The sequence below is a fragment of the Myxine glutinosa genome, chromosome 7, assembly GCF_964187855.1.
Source record: "Myxine glutinosa chromosome 7, kmMyxGlut1.1, whole genome shotgun sequence".
NCBI classification, from domain to species: Eukaryota; Metazoa; Chordata; class Myxini; order Myxiniformes; family Myxinidae; genus Myxine; species Myxine glutinosa.
In genome coordinates this window covers 101924127-101947598 of record NC_136267.1, presented here as the reverse complement: position 1 = coordinate 101947598, position 23472 = coordinate 101924127, and the positions used below count along the sequence as shown (strand labels likewise).

The window sequence follows — 23472 nt, the reverse complement described above, 5'->3', positions numbered from 1 at the left end:
CACTCCCCGTAGCCACCACTCCCCGTAGCCACCACTCCCCGTAGCCACCACTCCCCGTAGCCACCACTCCCCGTAGCCACCACTCCCCGTACCCACCACTCCCCGTACCCACCACTCCCCGTACCCACCACTCCCTCCTCAATACCTCAATACCACCCCCCCCCCATATGCATATTCATCCCCCCCCCCTCTATTTCCACCCCTTCTCGTTAGTCTCACCCTCTTTAATCCCCTCCTTCACCCTCCACCCTTTATTCGATCGGCCCCCTCCCGTCATTCAAACGGCCTTACGTAGCCACTACCGCTTCTTCAGACCCCATCTTTTCACTCCCTCTCCCTTCTTCATGCCCTTCTTTCTTCATCCTGACTCTCTCCTCCCCCTTCTCCCTGCCCACCCCCAATCACAAGGTATTTTATGATAACTTCAGTCAGGATACAGAGTATTTACTTTGAACTTTATGCATAAAACATGTGATGCATTCAATACTACACCACTTGTCTGGTTTATGAACTGAGAATGCAGGTTGAGTCATTGTCTGTATGTCCCCTCCCCCCCCCCTCCCCCTGCAATTACCCATTTAGGAGTTTGGCACAACATGGTTCTGGCAATAGTTGCACTAGCACTTCTGCTTCTCTTGCCTTGGCTCATGCTACCTGGATACCAAATGGGAAGTGGGGTTGTAGTTACCTCCGTAACCAAGGTAGGAATGATTGTTTCTTTGTATCTGCATGTGGGAGATGTTTTACTACAGATTATTGAAGTCATCCAAATACAGTAGTACATTGCCGATTATATTTGGGCAATTCCACAGGAATAAGTATGGCATAAGTATTCTGATGTGTACTGTATTTACTTTCGATCTTAAAATGTCCTCACAACCACAATTAATCTCCCACTATGTTCAGAGCCACTATACATTCAACCAAACTCATAAATTTGATAACAACATGGTTGGTTATGAACATGGTTCTATATGGGCTCATCTCTGGGTGTATGCTCGGCCTCTCACATGACGCCAGGATGCTGCAATAAAGAAAATGAATAAACTATTTAAAAAAAAAAATTGGTGGTTTAACATTTGTCTTCAGCTTACAGCATAGAAATTCTTACTTTTTTGTATACATCATATAATCTCAGCCTCAACAATGGGTTATCCCAAATATTCTGGCATCGCAGTTATGAATTTTAAAGTTGAAGGCCTAAACGATTGCAAATTGACATGTATACATCACATTATTCACAATGTTCGGTAAATGTAAAGTTTCTTACACAATTTATTTGATTTCAGAATTGAAATGACTGATTAACAAGGACGTGGCTGTTGCTGAAAGCTTCAGCAAAGATAACAACCGAATTGTTGTTCAATTAATGGCCGTGCAGAATGCATTCGCGTTAAACCCAGCAAGGAAAATGTTCAGTTCTTCATAACATTTCTCCATTTGGTTGTTGTTTGACCTCTGCACAAAGTGCATTTAACAGGATGGAGATTATGTTGACCTAGGGCCTGTACCCGTCAAGGACACGTGATTGGATTCCAATGGCATTTAATTCGACTGGAGGCTTCATAGAGCAACAACAAAAACAAACAACAATCATGTGACAAACTAATACAACAACAACATGCATTTTAAAGGCCATTTTCCCTGCTAGAGCGGGGGTTAGATGTGATAAACTAATAAATGTAGACAAAAGCAACAACAATCCTGTTGCAAACAAATAAATGGAGGCAGCGAGGCAGCCTGGTGTTGGCTTAGCGGTTAGGGTGCCGGCTTGGGATCCTAGGATCCTGGGTTCGAATCCCGGTCGATCGCTGAATTAACGTCAGGGGGGTTGACTCAGCCTGTCATCCTTCCGAGGTCGGCAAATTGAGTACCAGCTTGCTGGGATGAATGATCCCGGTGTGTACCCCGATTTAGAATAGGTACACCGTATCCCTGCGCATCGTAAGAGCGTGACCAAGGGTTGGCGTCAGGAAGGGCATCCGGCCATAAAAACATTGCCTCAAACAGGGAACCATGATTGTCATGGGGCCCGCAAGGCTAACCCCCGCTCTAGCGGGGAAAATGGCCTTAAAACGATCATTCAATATTCATTCATTCATTCAGCGACCACCGGAATTTAACTTCATCCAGCATATCGAACATTTTGACAAAAGACTTTTGATGGGATTGATCGGAATAAATGTTGGAAGTACATTGAGATGCTGTAAGCAGAATTGGAAGACATTGTTAATGAAGACAATTATTCTGACGAAGTTTTGGTGTTGCACAAAAAGATGAGAGAGAGGAGATAGGACACAAACAGACAGACGGAGACAGTCGTATTATTTATATAGATAACATAACATGAAAAAGATTGTCACTGGTACTCTGTCTACTTATGTAAGACCTTATACTTTCTTCCTCGGTAATTTCTTCCTCTTCATACTTTATACACATGTACTGTAATTCCTCAGCCCTACATATTAATTTTTGTATTGTTATTTTAAGGGGTCTGCCATGAGTGGGCCGTTGGGACTCGAAGTTGGTGATCTGGTGAGCAAGCTTAGCACTTGTAAGATTGCGAGCAATGAAGATTGGACACAATGCTTGACGAGCAGCACGCAGAATGTCCACGGAATGTGCATGTCTGAAGAATTGGTACGCAGTCTCCAAACCACCGCCACAGGTACACAACTCATTCACTTAGTGTTTACTTGATTAGATCTTTAATAGCAGAGCACCAGTAGCATTCCACAAGTCAAGCTGGCACTTTCTTTTTCTCGAGGTAAATAGTGTCTTTTCTCTCACATTCTCTTTTAAAAAATGCTTTGGACGATGCTTGTGTGAAAGGTTGTGATGTGATGTAGGTATGGTAGGTGTATTGCAATTTTTCCCCCTTTCTTTGTTCAATGTGTAGCTTTCTTTCAATATTCCTCGTACAGCAAGCCGCCGATTTACGTCATTGTTACATTCCTAAAAACTGCGACGTTATACGAAATGACATTTTTTGGATATGATTTTCTCATATACATACAATATAGTGTCATAATAGGGGGGTGGGAGTGATGCTTTGCCATAACGAGGTGATACCAGGGGAAAAAAAATTGGGCACCCTATCTTAACTTAACTGTAACTTAAGTACACATTAGGTATACTTAAGTGAATATTGAATTCACTCCACCACAGGGTGAGACTGGGAGATAGAGCGACGCAGCATCCACTGAGCGCTTGCCATGTTGTCAGTTCTCCACTAGCGGGCGATGTAACGTCATCGCTTCTACAATGGCAAATGGCAGGCTACTGTGTTTAAAGTTACGCAAGGCGAATATATTTGGTTATTACTGGACATTACTGGACTTAAAATTTTTGAATGACGTTATATTAGACTAGCATGACTTAAATCGACTATTGTCCCAAAATGTGTTGACGACATTCCATCGAAATGACACGAATAGTCTTGACATAAATCGGCGACTTACTGTATTGTGTATACATTTCAACTACAGCATTATTCCAGCATTTTACAAACCTCCCACTGTTGGGAGTTCCAAGCATTTTATTTGACGATGATAATGGAGTTAGTTGAGGTTCAGAGCTGCATCTGTAATGTGCGTAGCTGCATCTAAACATTTATAACGGATAATTAACATATTCCAACCCCACAGCCCCAGCCACATAAAAAGTAGACATCAAGACATATTCATAGTTAAAAGCAAAGTGCATCAATATTGTACTTTTAATTAACCAGTACACCCGTGTTTACAATGGGAGCGGCACGGGGAGTCATGTTGTTATGCTTATTATTATTGTGATATTATAATATGTTAGATCAGGTCATTGAAAGGATCAGAACATGCATGATATTATAACATTTTATATCAGGTCATGGAAAAGATAACATTAATATTATGCTATTATCATAAGTCATTACTTTTGTGAGGTCATTGAGAAGTGGCTTTTGAAAAACACCACAAAAACGCATTGAAGGAACTCCACGTTAGCGGCAGGAAGGATCGTGTTATTAATCCTTGTGGGGGTATATAAACTACAGTAGATCTACGATCAGGTGCTTTTGGTGACGTGATAAGCATTGAGTGATGTCCAGATTCCTCCAAATTTCTTTGTTTAGTGTAAAACAGCATTAGCGACTGTTTAAAAAGCAAATCCTACGTGTTTGTGGTTTATAATATTTTTACTTCTGGTAGAGGCCATTGCTCCCATGAAAACGCCATGATAAGCTATTTATAAACATTGACTTGGCGTTTGTTCAAGGAGGAAAACCCCCTTGTGGAGGTGGGACATTATTAGTATAAATATTATTTTGTAATCACATTAATATTATGCTATTATCATTTGTTTTGTTATTAGAAGCAGCCTTGAAAAAATGCCACGATAAAGCTTAACATGGATATACACCTCAACACGCAACCCCATTGGCGGCAATGGCGAGGAAAACCCGCTTGGGGAGGGGGGAAAATGAATGCGCTACAACCTTCATTGTGTACTGTAACCCTTGGTCATAGTCAAGTTTGGTTGAGATTGGATAAGTAACAATGGAATGTATCACGGTCAAAGATCATGAGACAGACAGACAGACAGATGCCAAATTGCATATTTTAGTATGATGATTGTACTTTATCTCTCAAATCAATACCAACCGGCTGAGTAGATTGCTTCCTAGGATTCTTGTTCCACTATCTCCCACAGGTACAAAAATGTCTGATGCCGCAAACTGACAAAATCCTGTTATCATTGGCTTAGCAGCTAGGGTGCCAGCTTAGGATCCTAGGATCCTGGGTTCGAATCCCGGTCGATCACTGAATTAACGCCAGGGGGGTTGACTCAGCCTGTCATCCTTCCGTGGTCGGCTAATTGAGTACCAGTTCACTGATAATTCCCTGTTTGTCGTAAAAAGGCGACAAACAGGGTTGGCGGCAGGAAGGGCATCCGGCCGTAAAACATTGCTTCAAAAAGGGGACCGAAAAACAACAACAACCACGGTGCCCGAAAAAAAGGCCAACCCCCGCTTGCGGGGAAAAATGGCCTCTAAAGGTGTTTTTTTTTTCTTTTTTTTCAGTCATTGGAAAGGGGAGTTGGGAGGGGTTGGAATCGAGAGTTTTAAGAGTAGTGATAATTGCTTTTCTTATCAAATGTATTCCAATTCCAAAGCTTGTAAACCCCATCCATCCTTGTGTACCCACATACCACGACCACGACGCATACCCACCTACCCCCTTGTTCACACTGCCTTTTGAACACTGCTTTTCACCTTGAAAGAGTAGAAAAAATTCTTAACAGTTTCAAAACTGCCTTCACGATGACTTGTCCAGATGGTATCGATGCATATCTTCTCAAATCTTGCTCTGGCTGCAGCTTGTCCTTCACCTCAGGTTACTACGAAGTTTACTGGCATATGAAGCAAAATCATGGAATCTATCATCGTAACCGGTCATTTTTCCTCTTTTAAACGTGATGTCTGATCATCATTTAGATTCCGTTCTAGTCTTTTCAGCTTTGAATATGCTACTTCTTCTCTGTCGACCATCGATGGAGGCCATAGATCTTAAACAAGAGGTCAGAGCTGTGTTTTGGACATATCATGGTCTTTGATATTATGTGGAACCCCACTTTGCTCACCAAGCTTTCTGCTTGTGGCATCAAAAGCTGCTTCAAAGCAATGGCTTGCCAACTTCATCCATGCACACAATTAGTGCTTTGCTCTCAACAGTATCCTTTCATCTCTTCTTCCAGTGGAGACTGGAGTTCCCCAAGGCAGTTTTTTGGGCGCAGTTCCATGTCTTTATAAGTCACCTTTCTGATCAAGAAAACCCTCTATTGTACATTATGCTGGTCCACACATGGAGCATGCCATTCAATCCACCAACGTCTCATATTTTCCCCTTGTCTTGCCAGACAGGTTAACAAGTGAACCAAACGATCTACTTTCTTGATCAGCCACTGCAAGAAGTTAAGTTCCTCAAACTTTTGGGCTTCACGATCCACCATGACCTTTCTATGTCAGACCATGCATCCAAGCTAGCCTTCATAGCCAACTTCAGACTGGGTCAAGTCATTTCTTGGTAAATCTGAATGGTCTACATAAAGGCCCTTGTATCAGAATGGAATTATGCTGACCCCTATTGGCTGGCGTCATTGCTTCACACCTCACTCCTTTTTTTCTTTTTTTTGTATACAGAGTCAAGGCTCATGTACGAGCTAACACATTGCACACGAGAACATGCACGGACCCATAAAACGTACAATAAATGAAGGGAGCGGGAGACAAGAGGGGGAGAGAGAGGAAAGCATACAATTACAACAACAGTAGAGAACAGGGACGTCGGTAGATCTGTGGAAGAGAGAGGGCGGGTGCGTGGGGGAAGCGGGGGGGGGGGGGTGAGGGGATGAGGGAAGGGGTACATGGTATAAAGCAAATGAACACTACTAGGCATTTCAGGAAATAAGTTGGGGATTGAAAGAGGTGGATTTGGGGTGTTTTAACAGGGGTAGAAAAGATCAAGGTTTTGGATGGGGGAAGATAAGAAATGGTGGTGAACAGCTGTTTTAAAGACCAGGAGGGAGGAGTGGGTTTGAAGAGATTGTGGGAGATTGTTCCAGAGGTGGGAGAAAAGAGGAATGAAAGAGTGAAGGTGAGCAGAGAGTCTTGATTTTGGCGGTTTCACCAGAAGAGGGTTGCTGGCAGATCTTGTGTCCTGCAGGAATATTTGGGGGACAGAGCACGGACAGAGCATGGACAGAGCAGGGGGAGCTAGGCCAGAGAGGAATCAGTAGAAGACATAGCCCACCAAACTGCCTGCGGTGAGAGAGAGAAATGCCCTCAGAATCAGCTTCATCATGGGAGATAGCAATGATTCTGAAAGCTTTGGTTTCAACAATGTGAAGCCGAGCTCGGTGTGAGGCAGGAGCACCAGCCCAGAGGGGAGAGCAGTATTCCATTGAGCTGCTGATGAAAGCTTTGTATGTGATGAGGAGCTCAGGTGTGCCAAGGAAGGACTTCGCACGACGGATGAAGAAGAGAAAATTTGAAGTTTGAAGAAATGTTTGAAGAAAATTTTAAGTCAACATGTGAAAAATTAATGAAGATCAGAAAATGCACAGGGCCCAGAACACTGCCTTGGGGAACTTCAGCCTGAACAGTAAGGGGAGATGAGATAATTCCCCTCAGGGCCACGTGTTGACTGCAACCAGAAAGGAAGTTGGCAAGCCATGTGTGGAGGTATCCATGGATACCACAGGAGGAGAGTTTGGTGAGCAGGGCCGGGTGCCAGACCGTATCTAAGGCATGAGATATGTCAAGGGAGACAGCTCTGATTTCCTCTTTGGCATTGAGGGAGTCCATCCATTGTTGAGACAGCAGAAGCAGCATGTCCGGAGTAGAGTGACCTGGTCTGAATCCCAAATGATGATCAGAGATTAAGCCATTGGAGAAGAGGAAGGATTTAATATCAGAAGCGATGATGGATTCCATTACTTTGCTGATTATTTGGAGCAGGCTGATTGGTCTGTAGTTGCAAGGATCTGTTTTTGCACCTTTCTTCTGTAAAGCGGAAATGTTGGCTGATTTCCAAGCAGATGGCAGATGACCTTGAGCAAAAGATTGGGTTGTAGTGGCTACCGCTGGGTTTTCACAATCGCCTTGCACCTATCAAGGACGCGGAGCGATCACCATGCCGGGCTCGTCCAGGACGCCCGGGCAGGCCCGCGCTCAACTTGCCAGGCCTCGGTCGGGACGCCCGGGCATGCCCGGGCAGGCTCGCCCTCAACTTGCCAGGCCGCAGCCAGGACGCTGGGCCACGCCCCCTCTCGCCTTTCCTGGGCAAACGCTCCGGGATAATATGTATATATATTGCTGCCCGATAAACGGGCTTTTCAGAGTGCCTGAGTGTTTGGTTTGATTAAAGCAACTCGGATGAATTCCAGCTTTTTGTCGCGTCCATTCTTCCGATCGACGTGGGAGCCCCAGCTCCTTCATTGGTGACCTACCGACATGGACACGGCAGTCGCCCTTAAACTGCCTACCTTCTGGGAGGCTCACGCGGCGGTTTGGTTCGCACAGGCGGATTCCCTGTTCGCCCTGCGAGGCATCACGGCCGACGACACCCGCTTCCACCATGTGGTAGCAGCGCTCGGTTCGGCCACCGCGGCCCGCGCCCTGAGCCTCCTCGAGAGACCTCTCCTCGAGAGACCTCCAGCACGACGACCAGGGCCTCCACCTGACCAAGCGTGGTGTTACTATCATGCCAGGTTCGGACAGAAGGCCCGGACATGCCGACCCCCGTGCACCTTCGGCAGGCCGGGAAACGGCCGGGCCGGCGTTCATTACCAGCCATGAGCGCCGGCCACACGGGCAACTTACTGTTCATCACGGATAAAGCGTCCGGACGGCGCTTCCTGTGCAACACCGGCGCCCAACTGAGCGTCATACCCGCCTCTGACCAGGACAGGCAATCCGCGGTTTGCGGCCCCTCCTTGGTTGCGGCCAACGGATCGACCATCCGCACCTTCGGCCCGCGCAACGTCACCCTCTGCTTCGGCGGCCAACGCTTTGCTTGGACGTTTGTAACCGCAAACGTGCCCATGGCTCTGCTAGGCGCCGACTTCCTCTGCGCACACGGACTGCTGGTGGACGTCCAACGGCGTCGTTTAATCAACGCCGAAACCTTCAGCTCCCTGGTATGCACATTGAGCAGCTCCGCGCCGACCGAGCTGGCATGCGCCGTCCCGGCGGCGAACGAGTTTGCTCGCCTGCTCACGGAGTTCCCGGCCCTCACGCGGCCGACGTTTTCGGCCGTCGCAGTACGGCATGGGATCGAGCACCACATACCAACCACGGGCCCGCCGGTCTACGCCAGGGCCCGCCACCTCGACCCAGCCAAGCTCGCCGTGGCGAAGGCCGAATTCGACGCGTTGGAGCACCTCGGCATCGTGCGGCGCTCCGATAGCGCGTGGGCCTCGCCACTGCACATCGTGCCAAAGCCGGGGGGTGGATGGCGCCCGTATGGCGACTACCGCCGTCTCAATGACGCTACCACCCCCGACAGGTACCCGATCCCGCATATCCAAGACTTCTCCGCCCGTCTGGCGGGACGGGTCATTTTTTCGAAAATTGATCTCATACGGGGATATCACTAGGTACCTGTCAGGGCGGCCGACGTCCCTAAAACGGCAGTCATCACACCGTTCGGCTTATTCGAATTCTTGCGGATGCCATTTGGTCTCAAGAACGCAGCTCAGGCGTTCCAGCGCTTGATGGACGGCGTGCTGTGTGACCTGCCGTTCCTTTTCGTTTACCTGGACGACATCCTCGTCGCCAGCACGTCCCGGGCCGAGCACCTCCTCCACCTCCGAACACTGTTCGGGCGCCTCAGCGAGCACGGCCTCATCGTCAACCCGGCCAAATGCCACTTCGGCACGACGGCCATTGATTTTTTGGGCCACCACATCACCAAGAACGGGGCCGTGCCGCTGCCAACCAAGGTCGAGGCCATCACCACGTTCCCGCGTCCCCGCACCATAAAGGCCCTGCAGGAATTCCTGGGAATGGTGAATTTTTATCACCGCTTCGTGCCCCGCGCTGCTCAACTCATGCGGCCCCTCTACGAAGCCCTCCGGGGCAAGCCGGCCAGGCACAACATCGCCTGGTCCGCAGCAATGGATGCGGCCTTCCAAAGCTCAAAGCGGGCCCTCGCCGACGCAACACTGCTCGCTCACCCGGTGCTCAACGCTCCCATCGCCCTCACCACGGATGCCTCCGACTACGCGGTGGGCGCCGTACATGAGCAATGGGTGAACGGGGTTTGGCAGCCACTCGCTTTTTTCAGCCGGCAGCTCCGGCCGAACGAGCTCAAATACAGCACGTTTGACCGGGAGCTCCTCGGTCTACACCTGGCCGTCCGCCATTTCCGCCACCTCCTGGAGGGCCGACCTTTCACGGCGTTCGTCGACCACAAGCCGTTGGTTTACGCCATGGCCAAGGTCACGGAGCCGTGGTCGGCCCGCCAACAGCGCCACCTCTCCGCCGTGTCGGAGTTTACCACGGACATCCGGCACGTCGCCGGCAAAAACAACGCCGTGGCCGACTGTCTTTCCCGGGCCAGCGCGAACGCGGTCCACCTGGGCGTGGACTTTGCGCTTATGGCGGCGGACCAAACCACCGACACCACGGTGCAAGCCCTCCGGGCCTCCGGGCGGCGGACACGGGCCTCCGCCTGGCCGACATCCCCTTCGCAGACACTGTCCTGCTCTGCGACGTCTCCCAAGGCCAGCCTCGCCCCATCGTGCCCGTCACCTGGCAACGCCGCATCTTCACCTCCCTCCACGGCCTTTCCCACCCGGGCCGGAAAGCTTCCCAGAAGCTGGTGTCGGCGCGATTCATCTGGCACGGCCTTCGTCGGGACGTCCGCGATTGGACCAGCACCTGCACGGCCTGCCAACGGGCCAAGGTCCACCGACACACCCAGGCCCCGCTGGCACCTTTCACCATGCCCGAACGACGTTTCGACCACGTCAACGTGGATCTGGTGGGCCCCCTCCCCCCGTCACGGGGGTTCACACACCTGCTCACCATGGTGGACAGGACCACCAGGTGGCCGGAGGCCGTTCCCCTCGTCTCCACCGCCGACGTGGCGCAGGCTTTCATCGCCACCTGGGTCGCCCGCTTCGGCGCACCGGCGGACATCTCTTCAGACCGCGGACCACAGTTCACCTCCGAGCTGTGGGGCGCGGTCGCCCGCAACCTGGGGGACAAGCTCCACCGTACTACGGCCTACCACCCCCAAGCAAACGGGTTGTGCGAGCGATTCCACCGCTCCATGAAGGCCGCGCTCATGGCCGGCCTTCAAGACGGCGGTTGGGCCGACCGGCTGCCGTGGGTCCTTTTGGGCCTCCGCACGGCCCCCAAGGAGGACCTCCAGGCATCCACCGCCGAGCTTGTCTATGGCCAGGCGCTACGCGTCCCGGGCGAATTCGTGCCCGACGCTACCAGTCCCTGGTCCGCAGCTCACCAGCGCTCGGACCTCCAGGAGGCCGCCCGACGGTTTGCCCCCGTGCCAACATCCCACCACGGTGACCCCCAGTCCTACGTCCCCCCAGCACTTCGCACAGCGGAGTATGTTTTTGTGCGTCACGACGCACATCGGGGGCCACTCCGGCCGCCGTACGACGGGCCCTTCCGGGTGCTGCGACGGGACGACAAGTCGTTCGTCATCGACATCGGCGGCAGGTCGGACCGGATTGCGGTGGACCGCCTCAAGCCGGCGCACATGGACGTCGACCACCCACCACGGGTGGCCCTTCCGCCGCGGCGAGGCCGCCCCCCGTCCACGGTGCCCCCCACTCGACCACCCACCACCACACCGGACCCCCTCCCACGACCCGCTAGGGGTCGCTTCGGCCGGGTCATCAGGACCCCCCTCAAATTGACCCTGCCGGTGCAAGTCGATTCTGGGGGGACGTGTGTAGCGGCTACCGCTGGGTTTTCACAATCGCCTTGCACCTATCAAGGACGCGGAGCGATCACCATGCCGGGCTCGTCCAGGACGCCCGGGCAGGCCCGCGCTCAACTTGCCAGGCCTCGGTCGGGACGCTCGGGCATGCCCGGGCAGGCTCGCCCTCAACTTGCCAGGCCGCAGCCAGGACGCTGGGCCACGCCCCCTCTCGCCTTTCCTGGGCAAACGCTCCGGGATAATATGTATATATATTGCTGCCCGATAAACGGGCTTTTCAGGGTGCCTGAGTGTTTGGTTTGATTAAAGCAACTCGGATGAATTCCAGCTTTTTGTCGCGTCCATTCTTCCGATCGACGTGGGAGCCCCAGCTCCTTCAGGGTGAAGATAAAAGAGAGAGGGTGAGATAGAGCGGCAGAGCAGGATTTTAGGACCCATGTGCTGATGCCGTCTGGTGAAGTTGCAGAATCAGAGTCGAGGTTTGACAGAAACTTCTCCACCTTGTCAGGAGAGTCCAGGAGCAGCTGCGTTCGACTGGGCAAGGTGGGTACAGAGAGAGATGGGTTTGGGACACTATTTTGAGGCAAACACAGAGTTGAGGCATTCGGCTTTTTTACGTGCAGTGTCAGCTGTTTAGCCGTTTGAGGTAAGGGAGGAGATGGAGTAAAGGGTAAGGGTACAATGTTTCAGGTAAGGGGAACAAACACCAGAAGCAGATTTGACCAGACACCACCAGGATTTGGAGGAGGGAGACAGGTTTGAAATGGTTTGTTATCTGAAACTTTCAACATCGTAAGCATTTCCCACAAATAGAGGAATGTGACCTATTGCCTTCTGTTGCAGTTAGTGGTCTCTTTTCTACCATCTCTCTTCAGATACTACTCACCCTGTTTTTTTGTTGTTTTTTTTCATTCCTCCACCTCGCTTTTATATGGTGGCTGATGCACATCTCCAAATGCTATAGTTTTTATGGAACGCTGTACCCGACCCACTGTTATTTGGCCCAGATTTGCCAAATGGATTTCTGCGTTTTCATTACATGCCATTATTACCCCGCACATGTGAAGTGAAATGCGCATGGTTAAGCAACTGGTTAATGTCTATCCGTCTGTCTGTAAATGTCAGTTTATGATCAAGGAACAACTTATTTAAATTGAATGTAGTATTTTTCCATGAATCGGAAAACGAACTGGCTGTTTAACATTACTTTGGCTCTGAATTCGTCCCGATCACACATGCACAGAGTGGAGTGAGATAATTTTTTAGTCTGTCTGCCTGGCAGTCAAACAAAATTTAAAATCATTCCAAACAGGTAACTTCCTGGTTTTTTTTGGATGTCATACAGGACACAAACAACAGGTGCAAAAAACTAATATAACGTGTTAGATATGGTGGCGTAAAAGACACTGCGCGTATTGTCATAAATTCTGGAATTTATTTATTGATATGACGTTTACAATCTTTATTGTCCCACGTCGCACCGTGGAGCGAAAGGGGGACTATGGTTTTCCCCTCCGTCCGTGTGTGCGTCCGTGCGTACGTGCGTACGTGCGTGCGTAAGCGAAGGACCGAATTCTAATTTGGTGTGTGGGTGTATCTAGGCATAAGGAAGGACGCTATTGAAAATTGGGTCGCCACGTCAAAATCCAAGATGGCCGCCACCATATATATGTCTGAACCTTGTGAGCGAAATATCTTGAAAAATAAACGAACTACTAACTTCTAATCTGGTTTGTGGGTGTATCTACGCATAAGGAAGAACGCTATTGAAAATTGGGTCGCCACATCAAAATCCAAGATGGCCGCCCTGCGTCTTCCACTTTGTCAACTCACATCACTTCACCGACGGGGGACCTAGGCGTAACGCTTGTTTTATTTAAATTGAATTATAAACTTGACCACTGCAGAACACAAATCTCCTTCGTTGCACTTTCATAACCCTTCCATTTAGCAGTACTTGGACATGTTGAATAGGGTGATGTATAAGACTGCTTCAATAGCGCTAAACTTTCAGAATTATTTTTAAACAATCTTTAATGTCATTATTTTATTTTAAATTGAAGTAATGTATATACTTGAACACTATGCGGAGTATCATGTTCTAGGAACCCTCCAGTTGTAGAATGCAACCATATGGAATCTGCTTAAAGAAAGGAGGCAAATTTGAGTCGATAGACATGTTTTATTTGGCAGTTTCCACAGGTTGTGTGTCATTACGTTATTGTATCACCAGAAGTGTTTTTAGGAAGATGGTTGCACATGAAATCTAAATGCTCACTTTTTCAATGGCAAGTAAATCTGAGTGCCAAGTTTGGAGGGGCCACACTGGATGGAGCCTGATGGTGAAAGTGCATCTTCAGCAGATGTTTAGTAAATTGAGCTCATAAGAAAAGGACTCTGCGTGGGGTGTAGTGTCACCTTCTCAAACACTCTCATAATTGTCCTTTTCTTCTTGACTGTAATTTAATGTGGACTTTAAACATACCACTGTTTCCATTTGAAAAAAAAAGAAGTCGAAAGAGCATGTGGCATGCATGTATCATTGATTGAAAACAGAAAAAGCACAAGGGTACTCGATATTTTAAATTCCCATAATTTGATAATTGATTTGTCATCTGCTGTATTAAATTGGGCAACATTTTGCTTCTTGACAATTTGAATGTGAACATTTCTCAGGCTGAATGCAGCCCTTGTGCCATCAGAAGGATAAAGCAGGTTGGCAAAATAGCAAGTTACAGTTGCATTACTGCATTTACCTTTGTAAGTCTTGTTAGTCATTTCTGGAGTAAAAATAGGAGCAATACCCCTGGCCACTCACCTGGTGGAATAAAGCAGTACTGTATACTACACCGACTAAAGGTATATTAAACAGTATCACAGTGTATTAAACCAACTTCAATGGTTGCTAGTAGATAGGGCAGCATGTAGAATCATACGAATGCAATCATGAGACTTTGAACAAGCAAACAATAAAAAACCTATTTTGGGGGGAACCCCTCACCCCCACCCCACGTAGATCCCATTAGACCCCAATTTTTCTAATGCCGTGAACAAACTTTGGTACATTCATGATGTGATGAAGGTTGTGGTCAAGCTTCCTCAAAATTGCGTTTGTAGTTTCAGAGACGAAAGCAAATACAGGTACCTATTTTTTTTTAGGAGGGAGGGAGGGGGTGAAATCTGGACCCACTTAGCCCCTGGTAAACCCCCTTAGATCTCGAATTTTTTTTTTTAATGCCTTGAGCAAACTTGGGTTGCAACATACCATATATCATTTCTGCCAAGTTTGGTCACTATCCCATCAGCAGTTTTGGAGAAGTTGCAAGTGTAGACGGAATGATGGATGGACAATGCGCCATCGCATTAGCTCCCTGGAACCATGTTCCAGTTGAGTTGAAAATTAGGGTTTCTCTCGTTTTACACTGTCTTGTTCTTTCCTTGTTGTTGAATCTGTACCCCTTCCCTGCTGTTTTGTTTTCTCACTTTCCACAGTGTTCTGTTCTGTGTTTTAGCTCTCCCACAAGCTTCGTTGTTGTATAATATTTATGCCGCCGAAGCCAGGGTCTTTCTGTTTTTGGGTTATCTGTCCGTCCGTTGTCCGTGTGTTTGTGCATTTGCCTGTGATCAATTTTTCCGCTATAACTTGTGAACGACTGAAGGGATTTTTTTCAAAGAAACTTGGTACAAAGGTGTGTTATGATGCAAAGATAAACTGATTCATTTTTTGTTGAAAGGGTCAAAGGGCATGTGACCTTTAGCTGAAAGTAGCAGATTTTCATTACTGTGATAACTTGTGAACCACAGAAGTGATTTTGACCAGACTTGGTACAGCTGTGTACTGATGTAAAGATGAACTGATTGAGTGATTGGTTCAAAAGGTCAAAGGCCTAACGTCATGTGCCCTTTAATTGAAAATCTGTGTTACTGCAATTATGAGCCACTCAATAGGTTTTAACCTCACTTGACACGTATGGACTGTAATACAAAGGTGAACTAATTAAATTTTAGTTTCAACAGATCAAAGGTCGGTCATGTGCCCTTTGAAAATCATTTTGCAAACCATAGCTCAGGTTAGAAGAATCTGATGTTCTCTCTTCTACTTGTCTGTCTTTTTTCTCTATCCCTCATGCGCTCTCTCAAGGGACTTTTAATTTTTCACGTGACCTTTTTTTAAGTTGAAATTTTCTCTAATCCAGGCTGAGAGCCACTAAATGTGAAGTGCTACAAAGAAAAAGAAGAGGAAAAACTGGCAGAACCTTCACACAGTCCTGAAACAAGGAAACCTCTTCACAGGAGGAGGAGGACCACTGTGCAGGATGGGGTTAACTAGGCCAGGTGGAAAATAAAATTTCCTACCCCCATTGGGTGTTTTTTAGGAGACACCATCTCCGTACTGGATGGCCGTCGGCTCTCGAAGGGAGCTTATCCACCGTTTGTCTGGTGTTGAGTCCTGGCAAGGTGTCATCACCCTCCCCACTAGCAAAACCAGTGAATGGTGTCGGTTTTGGCACCGTCTTTTTCTTTTATTTATATAATAATACCGTAAGGACTCGACTTTGTTATCCCTTTTACGCCGCACCCAGTGACCCGATGCCCACGGCACTCATGGATTTACGATCTACGAACCGCGCTCTTTGTTTATCACGTACAGCCATACTCGAAAAATCTGAATTAGCCGACGTTGGGGCCCAAAAGCATCCGATTAACTGCCGATACGACGCCATCGTATTGGCGTCTGCTGGGCGAAGGCGAAGCGAGCCGTCCGCTGATTGGACAGTCGAGTGGTGTGAACATGGGTGGTGTGAACCAAATGGTCTTTTTATTCCCTTGAACATTTTAAATTAGGATATATAAGGAAACGTCTTTATCGTCATTTTAATAAAGTTAAATGGAGTGACGTTGCGATACTCGGGGTGCGTTGCATAAATCCTCGTAACTCAGAGAGGTGTAGCGGGTGGCGAGACGTAAGAAAGCTTAAAGATAACGAGCTGAAAACAGACGAACGATATGTCAATCTCTTTCTACACCGAACGGAAATAAAAGTATGAGAGTGGGAAGGCATGGTCTGAGCACTTCGAACAGAGAGGACTGATTGGACTTAACTTAAAGAGAAAAAATTGGAGCTTAACGGAAGAAGAAGATCCCATGAGCGCTCCCCTATGCCATCCATAATGGTACACTCTATCCATACACCACATCCTCCCTTCCGTGGATGTTCCACGGGTTTTGGCTAGTTATTATTATTTTTGTATCCTCTCACCACCAATATTTCCCCATGCCTGCAGTATCAAGATGCTTTTTCACAAACTCCATATGAGCTAAATAGTTCGTGAAGACCTAATTGAGATGAAGCATAAACATCTAACGTGGGTGGAGTGATATACGTTGACTCATTTGTGTCAAATTCTACTTTCTATTTAACTCACTTGGAATGGAGTTCCAGGGAGCTTATGGGATGGCACGTTGTCCGTCCGTCAGTCTGAACATAAACACTTGCAACTTCTCCAAAACTGCTGATGGGATTGTGACCAAACTTGGCTAAAGTGATACTTGATATATTGCTGATGGGATAACTCAAGCTTGTTTGCAGCATTAAAATCGGGGTCAAAGTGGGTCCAGGTTTGACCCCCAAAATATGTATTTGCTCTTTTCTCTGAAACTACTAACACTCTTTCAATGAAACTTGACCACAACCTTCATCACTCATGATGTACCAATATTTGTTTTAGTCATTAGAAAAATTGGGCTCTGAGGAGCTATACAGGGTAGGTAGGGGGTTGCCCACCAAAATAGGTATTTTTTGTTTGTTAGTTTAAAATCTTATGATTACGTTAGTATAATTGTACATATTGCCCTGTCTTCCAGCAACCATTGAAATTGGTTTAAAATACTGTGATACTGTTTAAAATACCTTTAGTCAGTGTAGACCTACCAGGTGAGCGCCCAGGGGTATTGCCCCGTTTTTTTTTTTAGAATATAGTTTAGTACTACTACTTCGATAGTAATGCTTGCATAACTCGACTCTTCCATGAGCCTCAAACTCTTAGGAAGATAAATGAAATAACTTTTTGTTTTTCTTTTTGCTGCAGTTTATTCGAGGACTGGTGATATCGAGTGCTGCGATAATCGTAGCCTTTCCAATCTCTGCTTCAGCTACAGCCATGAAGAGATGACAAACCAAGGAAATCGGGTCAGTTGTTTTACTAAACCTTTGTCTGAACACAGTTGGTATCTCACATGCATAGTTAAAAAGTGATGGAAGCTGGCAATTCACATCAATTTGGGTTCAATTTATTATTGATCATGAGCACCAAGCACAGCGGCACTATGACATTGGAAATTCACTATAACAGCCTCTTCTGAAAAGGTAATCAGTTCCTGATATGTCACAAATTGCCCTGTTTGCCCGCGAGCAAGGCCTTGTACAGTGTGCACTGTACAACCTTGAGGCTTTGTTTTTCTCTCAGTGGTCCGTCGTTTGTGATCCAATAACTTTCGTTCTCTGTATTCCCAGGCTTTTCACCCATAGCCTACTTCCTTGTGTAAATCTCAACTCAAAAAAAAAAAAAAAAAAAAAAAAAAAAACATTTCCTTCTCTGTTCTCATTCGTTTATTCATTCTTATTCGTTCGTTCGTTCTTCGACCACGTGTTTCTCCCCCATTTCCCCAGATAGTTTTCACTCATTAACCTTCAATGTTTACACTTTCCCCTCAAGTTATGTATTCCGTCATATTTTATAACACCTTTTTCTTCTTCTTCTTTAAAAGGCTGCTTTCGACTTGCTCACCAAATCAATTCATCCCAAAAAAAATATCCATCTCCTATAGTGCCTTTGTTCTACATTCCCTAAACTCTCCTGCACTCCATCCTCCATCCAGCGTCCTTAAACGTATTTTTAACTCGAAGGTCACAAGAAACTCATTTTGCAATAAATGTTCGTTTCCCATAAATCGTACACTTTCAAAAATCCAATCTCACCCCTCCCCTCCAAATCTTCCCCATAACCCCTCCCCTCCAAATCTTACCCATCACCCCTCCCCTCCAAATCTTCCCCATCACCCATCCCTTTCAAATCTCCCCCCTTGCCCCCTCCCTCCTAAACTACTCCCTCACCCCTCCCCGCCAAGACGCCCCCTCGCCCCTCCCCTCCTAGACTCCTGCCTCACCCCTCCCCTCCAAATCTCCCCCATATCCCATCCCTTTCAAATCCCTCCCCTTGTCCCTTCCCTCCCAAACTCCCCCCTCACCCCTCCCCTTCAAATCTCCCCACCCTCATTGCTTCTCAATTTCCCCCCGCTCACTCCCCCTCCTCAAAGCGTCCTCCCCGCTTCTTCCCCCTTCAAACTCTCACCTCCATCTCCCCCAACCTTCTGCCTCGCTCTTCCCCCTCCTCAAATAACACCTCATTGTGGCTCACCCAATCACCATCAAACCTTTTGTCCGCCCCATCCTTCCCTTTCTCCGAGCTATTCTGAAATCTCTGACACACCTTCAACAGCTCTCCCTACCTCTTCCACCTCTTCCACATCTTACCCTACCCCTCCTCCCCCCTGTTCTGTATCTGATGCTCCCCCTTCCTCTTCATTAACGGTATGGACCTCAAACATCCGGGGCCTTCGTTCAAACTTAACTGATCTCTCCATACAGGTTGCTTCTGTCAAACCAGACGTGATCTGCTTAACAGAAACTTTCCTCCTTTATGATGTCTCTGATTCCATAGTATCTCTCCCGGGCTACTCCCTCCTCCGGTATGATAGACCTGAGCCTCGTCCTGGAGGCGGGGTTGCTATCTTTATCAAAAACTCTCTTCCTCACTCGCCCTGCACTGCACTCTCTCCACCTCACCCCCAGGAATACCTCTGGCTACGGCTTCCCCTTCGCTCCCACCTCTTGTTCATATGTGTGTTGTACCGTCCACCAAACAGTGATGACTCCATCTACATCTCGCTGTCTGATGATATGGACCAACTTCTATCTACTCATCCCAACTCTCTCTTCCTCATATGTGGTGATTTCAACTGTCATCATGCCAGTTGGCTGGGTGTGGGTACCTCTCTCACCAGCCATGGCTCCTCAGCAAAGGACTTCTGCGACTCACTGGGACTGACACAATCTGTCAATTTCCCGACCCGGATCTCAGTCAACGGAACATCTTCTCTTCTGGACTTGGTTATGACTAACTTCCCTGAAAATGTCTGCTGCTCTTCTTCTGCTCCGATCGGATCATCTGATCATGTCCTTGTTAAAGTGGACATCTCTCTGACCATCCTCAGGGAGCCTGCTCAGCGTCGACGAGTCTGGCATTTCACTCAGGCCAACTGGCACGGTCTTCAAGCAGCCATCAATCATCTGGACTGGTCTCCCATCTCTACCACCTCTGACATCAACTCATCCTGGGAATTCTTCCAAAGTAAATTGCTCTCTCTCATGCACAGATTTATCCCATCTCGTCTTCAGTTGTCATACCCTTCCTCCCGTCCATGGTACACGGAATCTTGTGGTGAGGCTGTTGCCCAGAAACAACTTGCCTTCGTCTCCTGGAAAGCAAATCCAACGGAAGGGAATCTCATTTCCTTTCACAAAGCCCGAAACAAGTGTGTGTCCACCCTCAGGAGAGCCAGGAAACAATATCTCTCCGTTCTCAAGACCGAACTCTCTTATCTGTCTCCCTCTTCCAAATCCTGGTGGCGTCTGGTCAAATCCGTTTCTGGTGTTTGTTCCCCCTCCATCCCCTCCCTTACCTCAAACGGCTATACAGCTGACTCCGCACGTGAAAAAGCTGAATGCCTCAACTCTGTGTTTGCCTCTAAATCTTGTGTCCCAAACCCATCCCTCTCTGTACCCACCATACCCAGTCGTACCCTGCTGCTCCTGGACTCCGTGTCCTTTCCTCCTGACAAGGTGGAAAAGTTTCTGTCAACCCTCGACTCTGATTCTGCAACTGGACCCGACGGCATCAGCCCACGGGTCCTAAAATCCTGCTCTGCTGCTCTATCTCACCCTCTCGCTGTTCTCTTCACCCTCTCTTTTGCTCAAGGTCAACTGCCATCTGCTTGGAAATCAGCCAACATCACCGCTTTGCACAAAAAAGGTGCAAAAACAGATCCTAGCAACTACAGACCAATCAGCCTTCTCCCAATTATCAGCAAAGTCATGGAATCCATCATTGCTTCTGATATGAAATCTTTCCTCTTCTCCAATGGCTTGATCTCTGATCATCAATTTGGTTTCAGACCAGGTCACTCTACTCTGGACATGCTGCTTCTGCTGTCTCAACAATGGATGGAGGTCCTCAATGCCAAACAGGAAATTAGAGCTGTCTCCCTCGACATATCACGTGCCTTCGACACGGTCTGGCACCCCGCTCTGCTCACCAAACTCTCCTCCTTTGGTATCCATGGAAATCTCCACGCATGGCTGGTGGACTTCCTCTCTAGTCGTCGTCAACGTGTGGCCCTGAATGGGTTTCTCTCATCTCCTCTTCCTGTTCAGGCTGGAGTTCCCCAAGGCAGTGTTCTGGGCCCCGTGCTTTTTCTGGTCTTCATCAATGATCTCTCTGACTCTCTCGAAAATCCTCTCTATCTCTTTGCTGATGACTCCACTCTCTGCCGCTCCATTCCTCTTCCCTCAGATCGGCAGTCTGCTGCCTCCTCACTCTCTGAAGACCTGGACAAAATCACAGACTGGTCAAACAAGTGGAACATGTCTTTCAATCCTGACAAATCTCACACTCTTACTATGTCTCTCCGAAAAGATCGACTGGACAACCCTCCCATCTACTTTCTCAACAATCCTCTCCAAGAAGTTCTGTCGCTCAAGATTTTGGGTCTCACTATCTGCCATGATCTTTCTTGGGAAAAACCACATTTCCAAGCTGGCCTCCAAAGCCAGTCGCCGACTGGGCATCCTCCGTCGTGCGAAGTCCTTCCTCGGCACACCTGAGCTCCTCACCACATACAAGGCTTTCATCCGCAGCTCAATGGAATACTGTTCTCCCCTATGGGCCGGTGCTCCTGCCTCACACCTAGCTCGGCTTCACGCTGTTGAAACCAAAGCTTTCAGAATTATTGGAATCTCCCGCGATGAAGCTATCTCTGAGGGCCTTTCACTCACTCACCGCAGGCAGGTAGGTGGTCTTTCTGTCTTCTACCGACTCCTCTCCGGCCTTGCACCCCCAGCTCTCTCTGTGCTCTGTCCCCCAAATATTCCTACAGGTCGCACAAGATCTGCCAGCAACCCTCTGATGGTTAAACTGCCGAAATCTCGGCTCTCCGCTCACCTTCACTCTTTCATTCCTCTTTTCTCCCGCCTCTGGAACAAACTCCCTCACTCCCTTCAATCCCACTCCTCCCTCCAGGTCTTTAAAACAGCTGTTCACCACCATCTCTTATCTTCCCCCATCCAAAACCTTGATCTTTTCTACCCCCGCTAATTCACCCCAGATCCACCTTGTTTGAAATTCCAACTTCTTTCCTGGAAGTCCTGGCAGTGTCCATATGTTTTATACCTCTCCCACTGCCCCCTTCCCACGCCCCCCCCCCCAAAGCCCTCGCCCTCTCTCAGATCTCTCGATGTCTCCATGTCTCTCGGTCCCTGCTCTCAAATGTTGTGTTTGTGTCCTTCCCCCTCTCTCCCCATCTTGTCTACCGCTCCCTATGTTATATGTTTTATGTGTCGGTTTGTCTTTCTGTGTGATTAATGTTCGCTCTTTCACGAGCCTCGATATTGTATACAAAAAAAAAAAAAAAAAAAAAAAAAAAAAAAAAAAAAAAAAAAAAAAAAAAAAAAAAAAAAAAGAAAGAAAAAAAAAAAAAAAAAAAAAAAAAAAAAGAAAGAAAGAAGAAGAAGAAGGAGTTTTCCACTGATGGTCCAGGGTTGATGGAAATTTTTTTTTAAAGTTTGTGTTCCATAAAATACTTTTAACAATTGATTGATATAACGTAGCAAGCCTGCTGCAAATTTTGTTTTCACCAAGTTTTCAAGATGTAAACGTGTCTTGGTACAGGCCAGCATCTTCTAAAAAATATATATTGGTTCACGAGTTATCAAGTGACCACTATATTCGTCGTGTGTGCATCTGTCTGTCTGTCTGTGTGTCTGTCTGTCCACAGCATAACTACCCGATGATATCATCTGATCTTGATGAAACTTGGGTGGGAGGTTATCATGATCTCGTTGTGTCCTGCCAAGAGTGGGCGTATTGCGCCCATTGTGGGTGGAGCCACGCCCGAAAAAGATGTCTTTTTAGGGGGTAATCGAGTTCAAGCTACATCCTCTCTGAGGGGTTTGGTGGAATCTGACAGGGGTTTCCATATTTGGTTCAGGGCTCAGGCGAATGTCATGTGTCCAGCCCCACGGAGCTCGATTTTTCATTTTTCATTTTTTTTTCCATTTTTTTTTTTTCAATTTATTTTTCACCGAATTTTCGGTATTGTGTAGCTAACTAACCTCATAACTGATTATACATTATTTTCTATCATTTCAAGGTCAGTAACCTTCGTTTTGACATTTCTGGGCCTGGCCTGTCCGAGCCTGTTTCGGTTATAGTCCGTCCTTTGTCATTGAATACCGCTCGTGAATACCGCTCGCTCTGCAAAAGTATTCACCTGCAGCTAATAAAGGCACACTTAGATGATTTATGAATTATGTAGAAATATTTTCCAAATGAACTTTTTTATTCATAACTGAAGAGATCAAACGAAATACTGTTGTTGTTGAAGGAGGTTACATGTCAGGAATACCTGTAAGAAAAAAAAAAAAAACGTGTACAAATCAAAATTCACTGGTTGCAAAAGTATTTGCCCCATTAGTTCAGTACTTGGTGGAAGCACCTTTTGCAGCAATGCCTGCTACGAGTCTTTTTGGGTCGGTCTCTACCAGCTTTGCACAGTGAGATGGTGAAATCATTGCCCATTCTTCACTTGAAAATTGCCAAGGTTAATGTTCTGCCAAGTTTAATGGGGATCGTCGATGGACTGCAATATTCAAGTCACGCCATAAACGTTTAATTGGATTCAAGTCAGG

The 23472-nt window shown here is 47.5% G+C and overlaps 1 protein-coding gene across 1 annotated transcript in view; it reads left to right on the top strand.

Annotated features, from left to right (window-relative positions):
• Positions 1–23472, top strand: part of MBTPS2 (membrane bound transcription factor peptidase, site 2) — a 73008-nt gene that overhangs the window by 20381 nt on the left and 29155 nt on the right. Inside the window, exons 6-8 of the mRNA XM_078782071.1 lie at positions 583–701; positions 2491–2668; positions 17537–17637. Of these exons, the coding sequence (XP_078638197.1) occupies positions 583–701; positions 2491–2668; positions 17537–17637 (398 nt within the window). The remainder of the gene's footprint in view (positions 1–582; positions 702–2490; positions 2669–17536; positions 17638–23472) is intronic.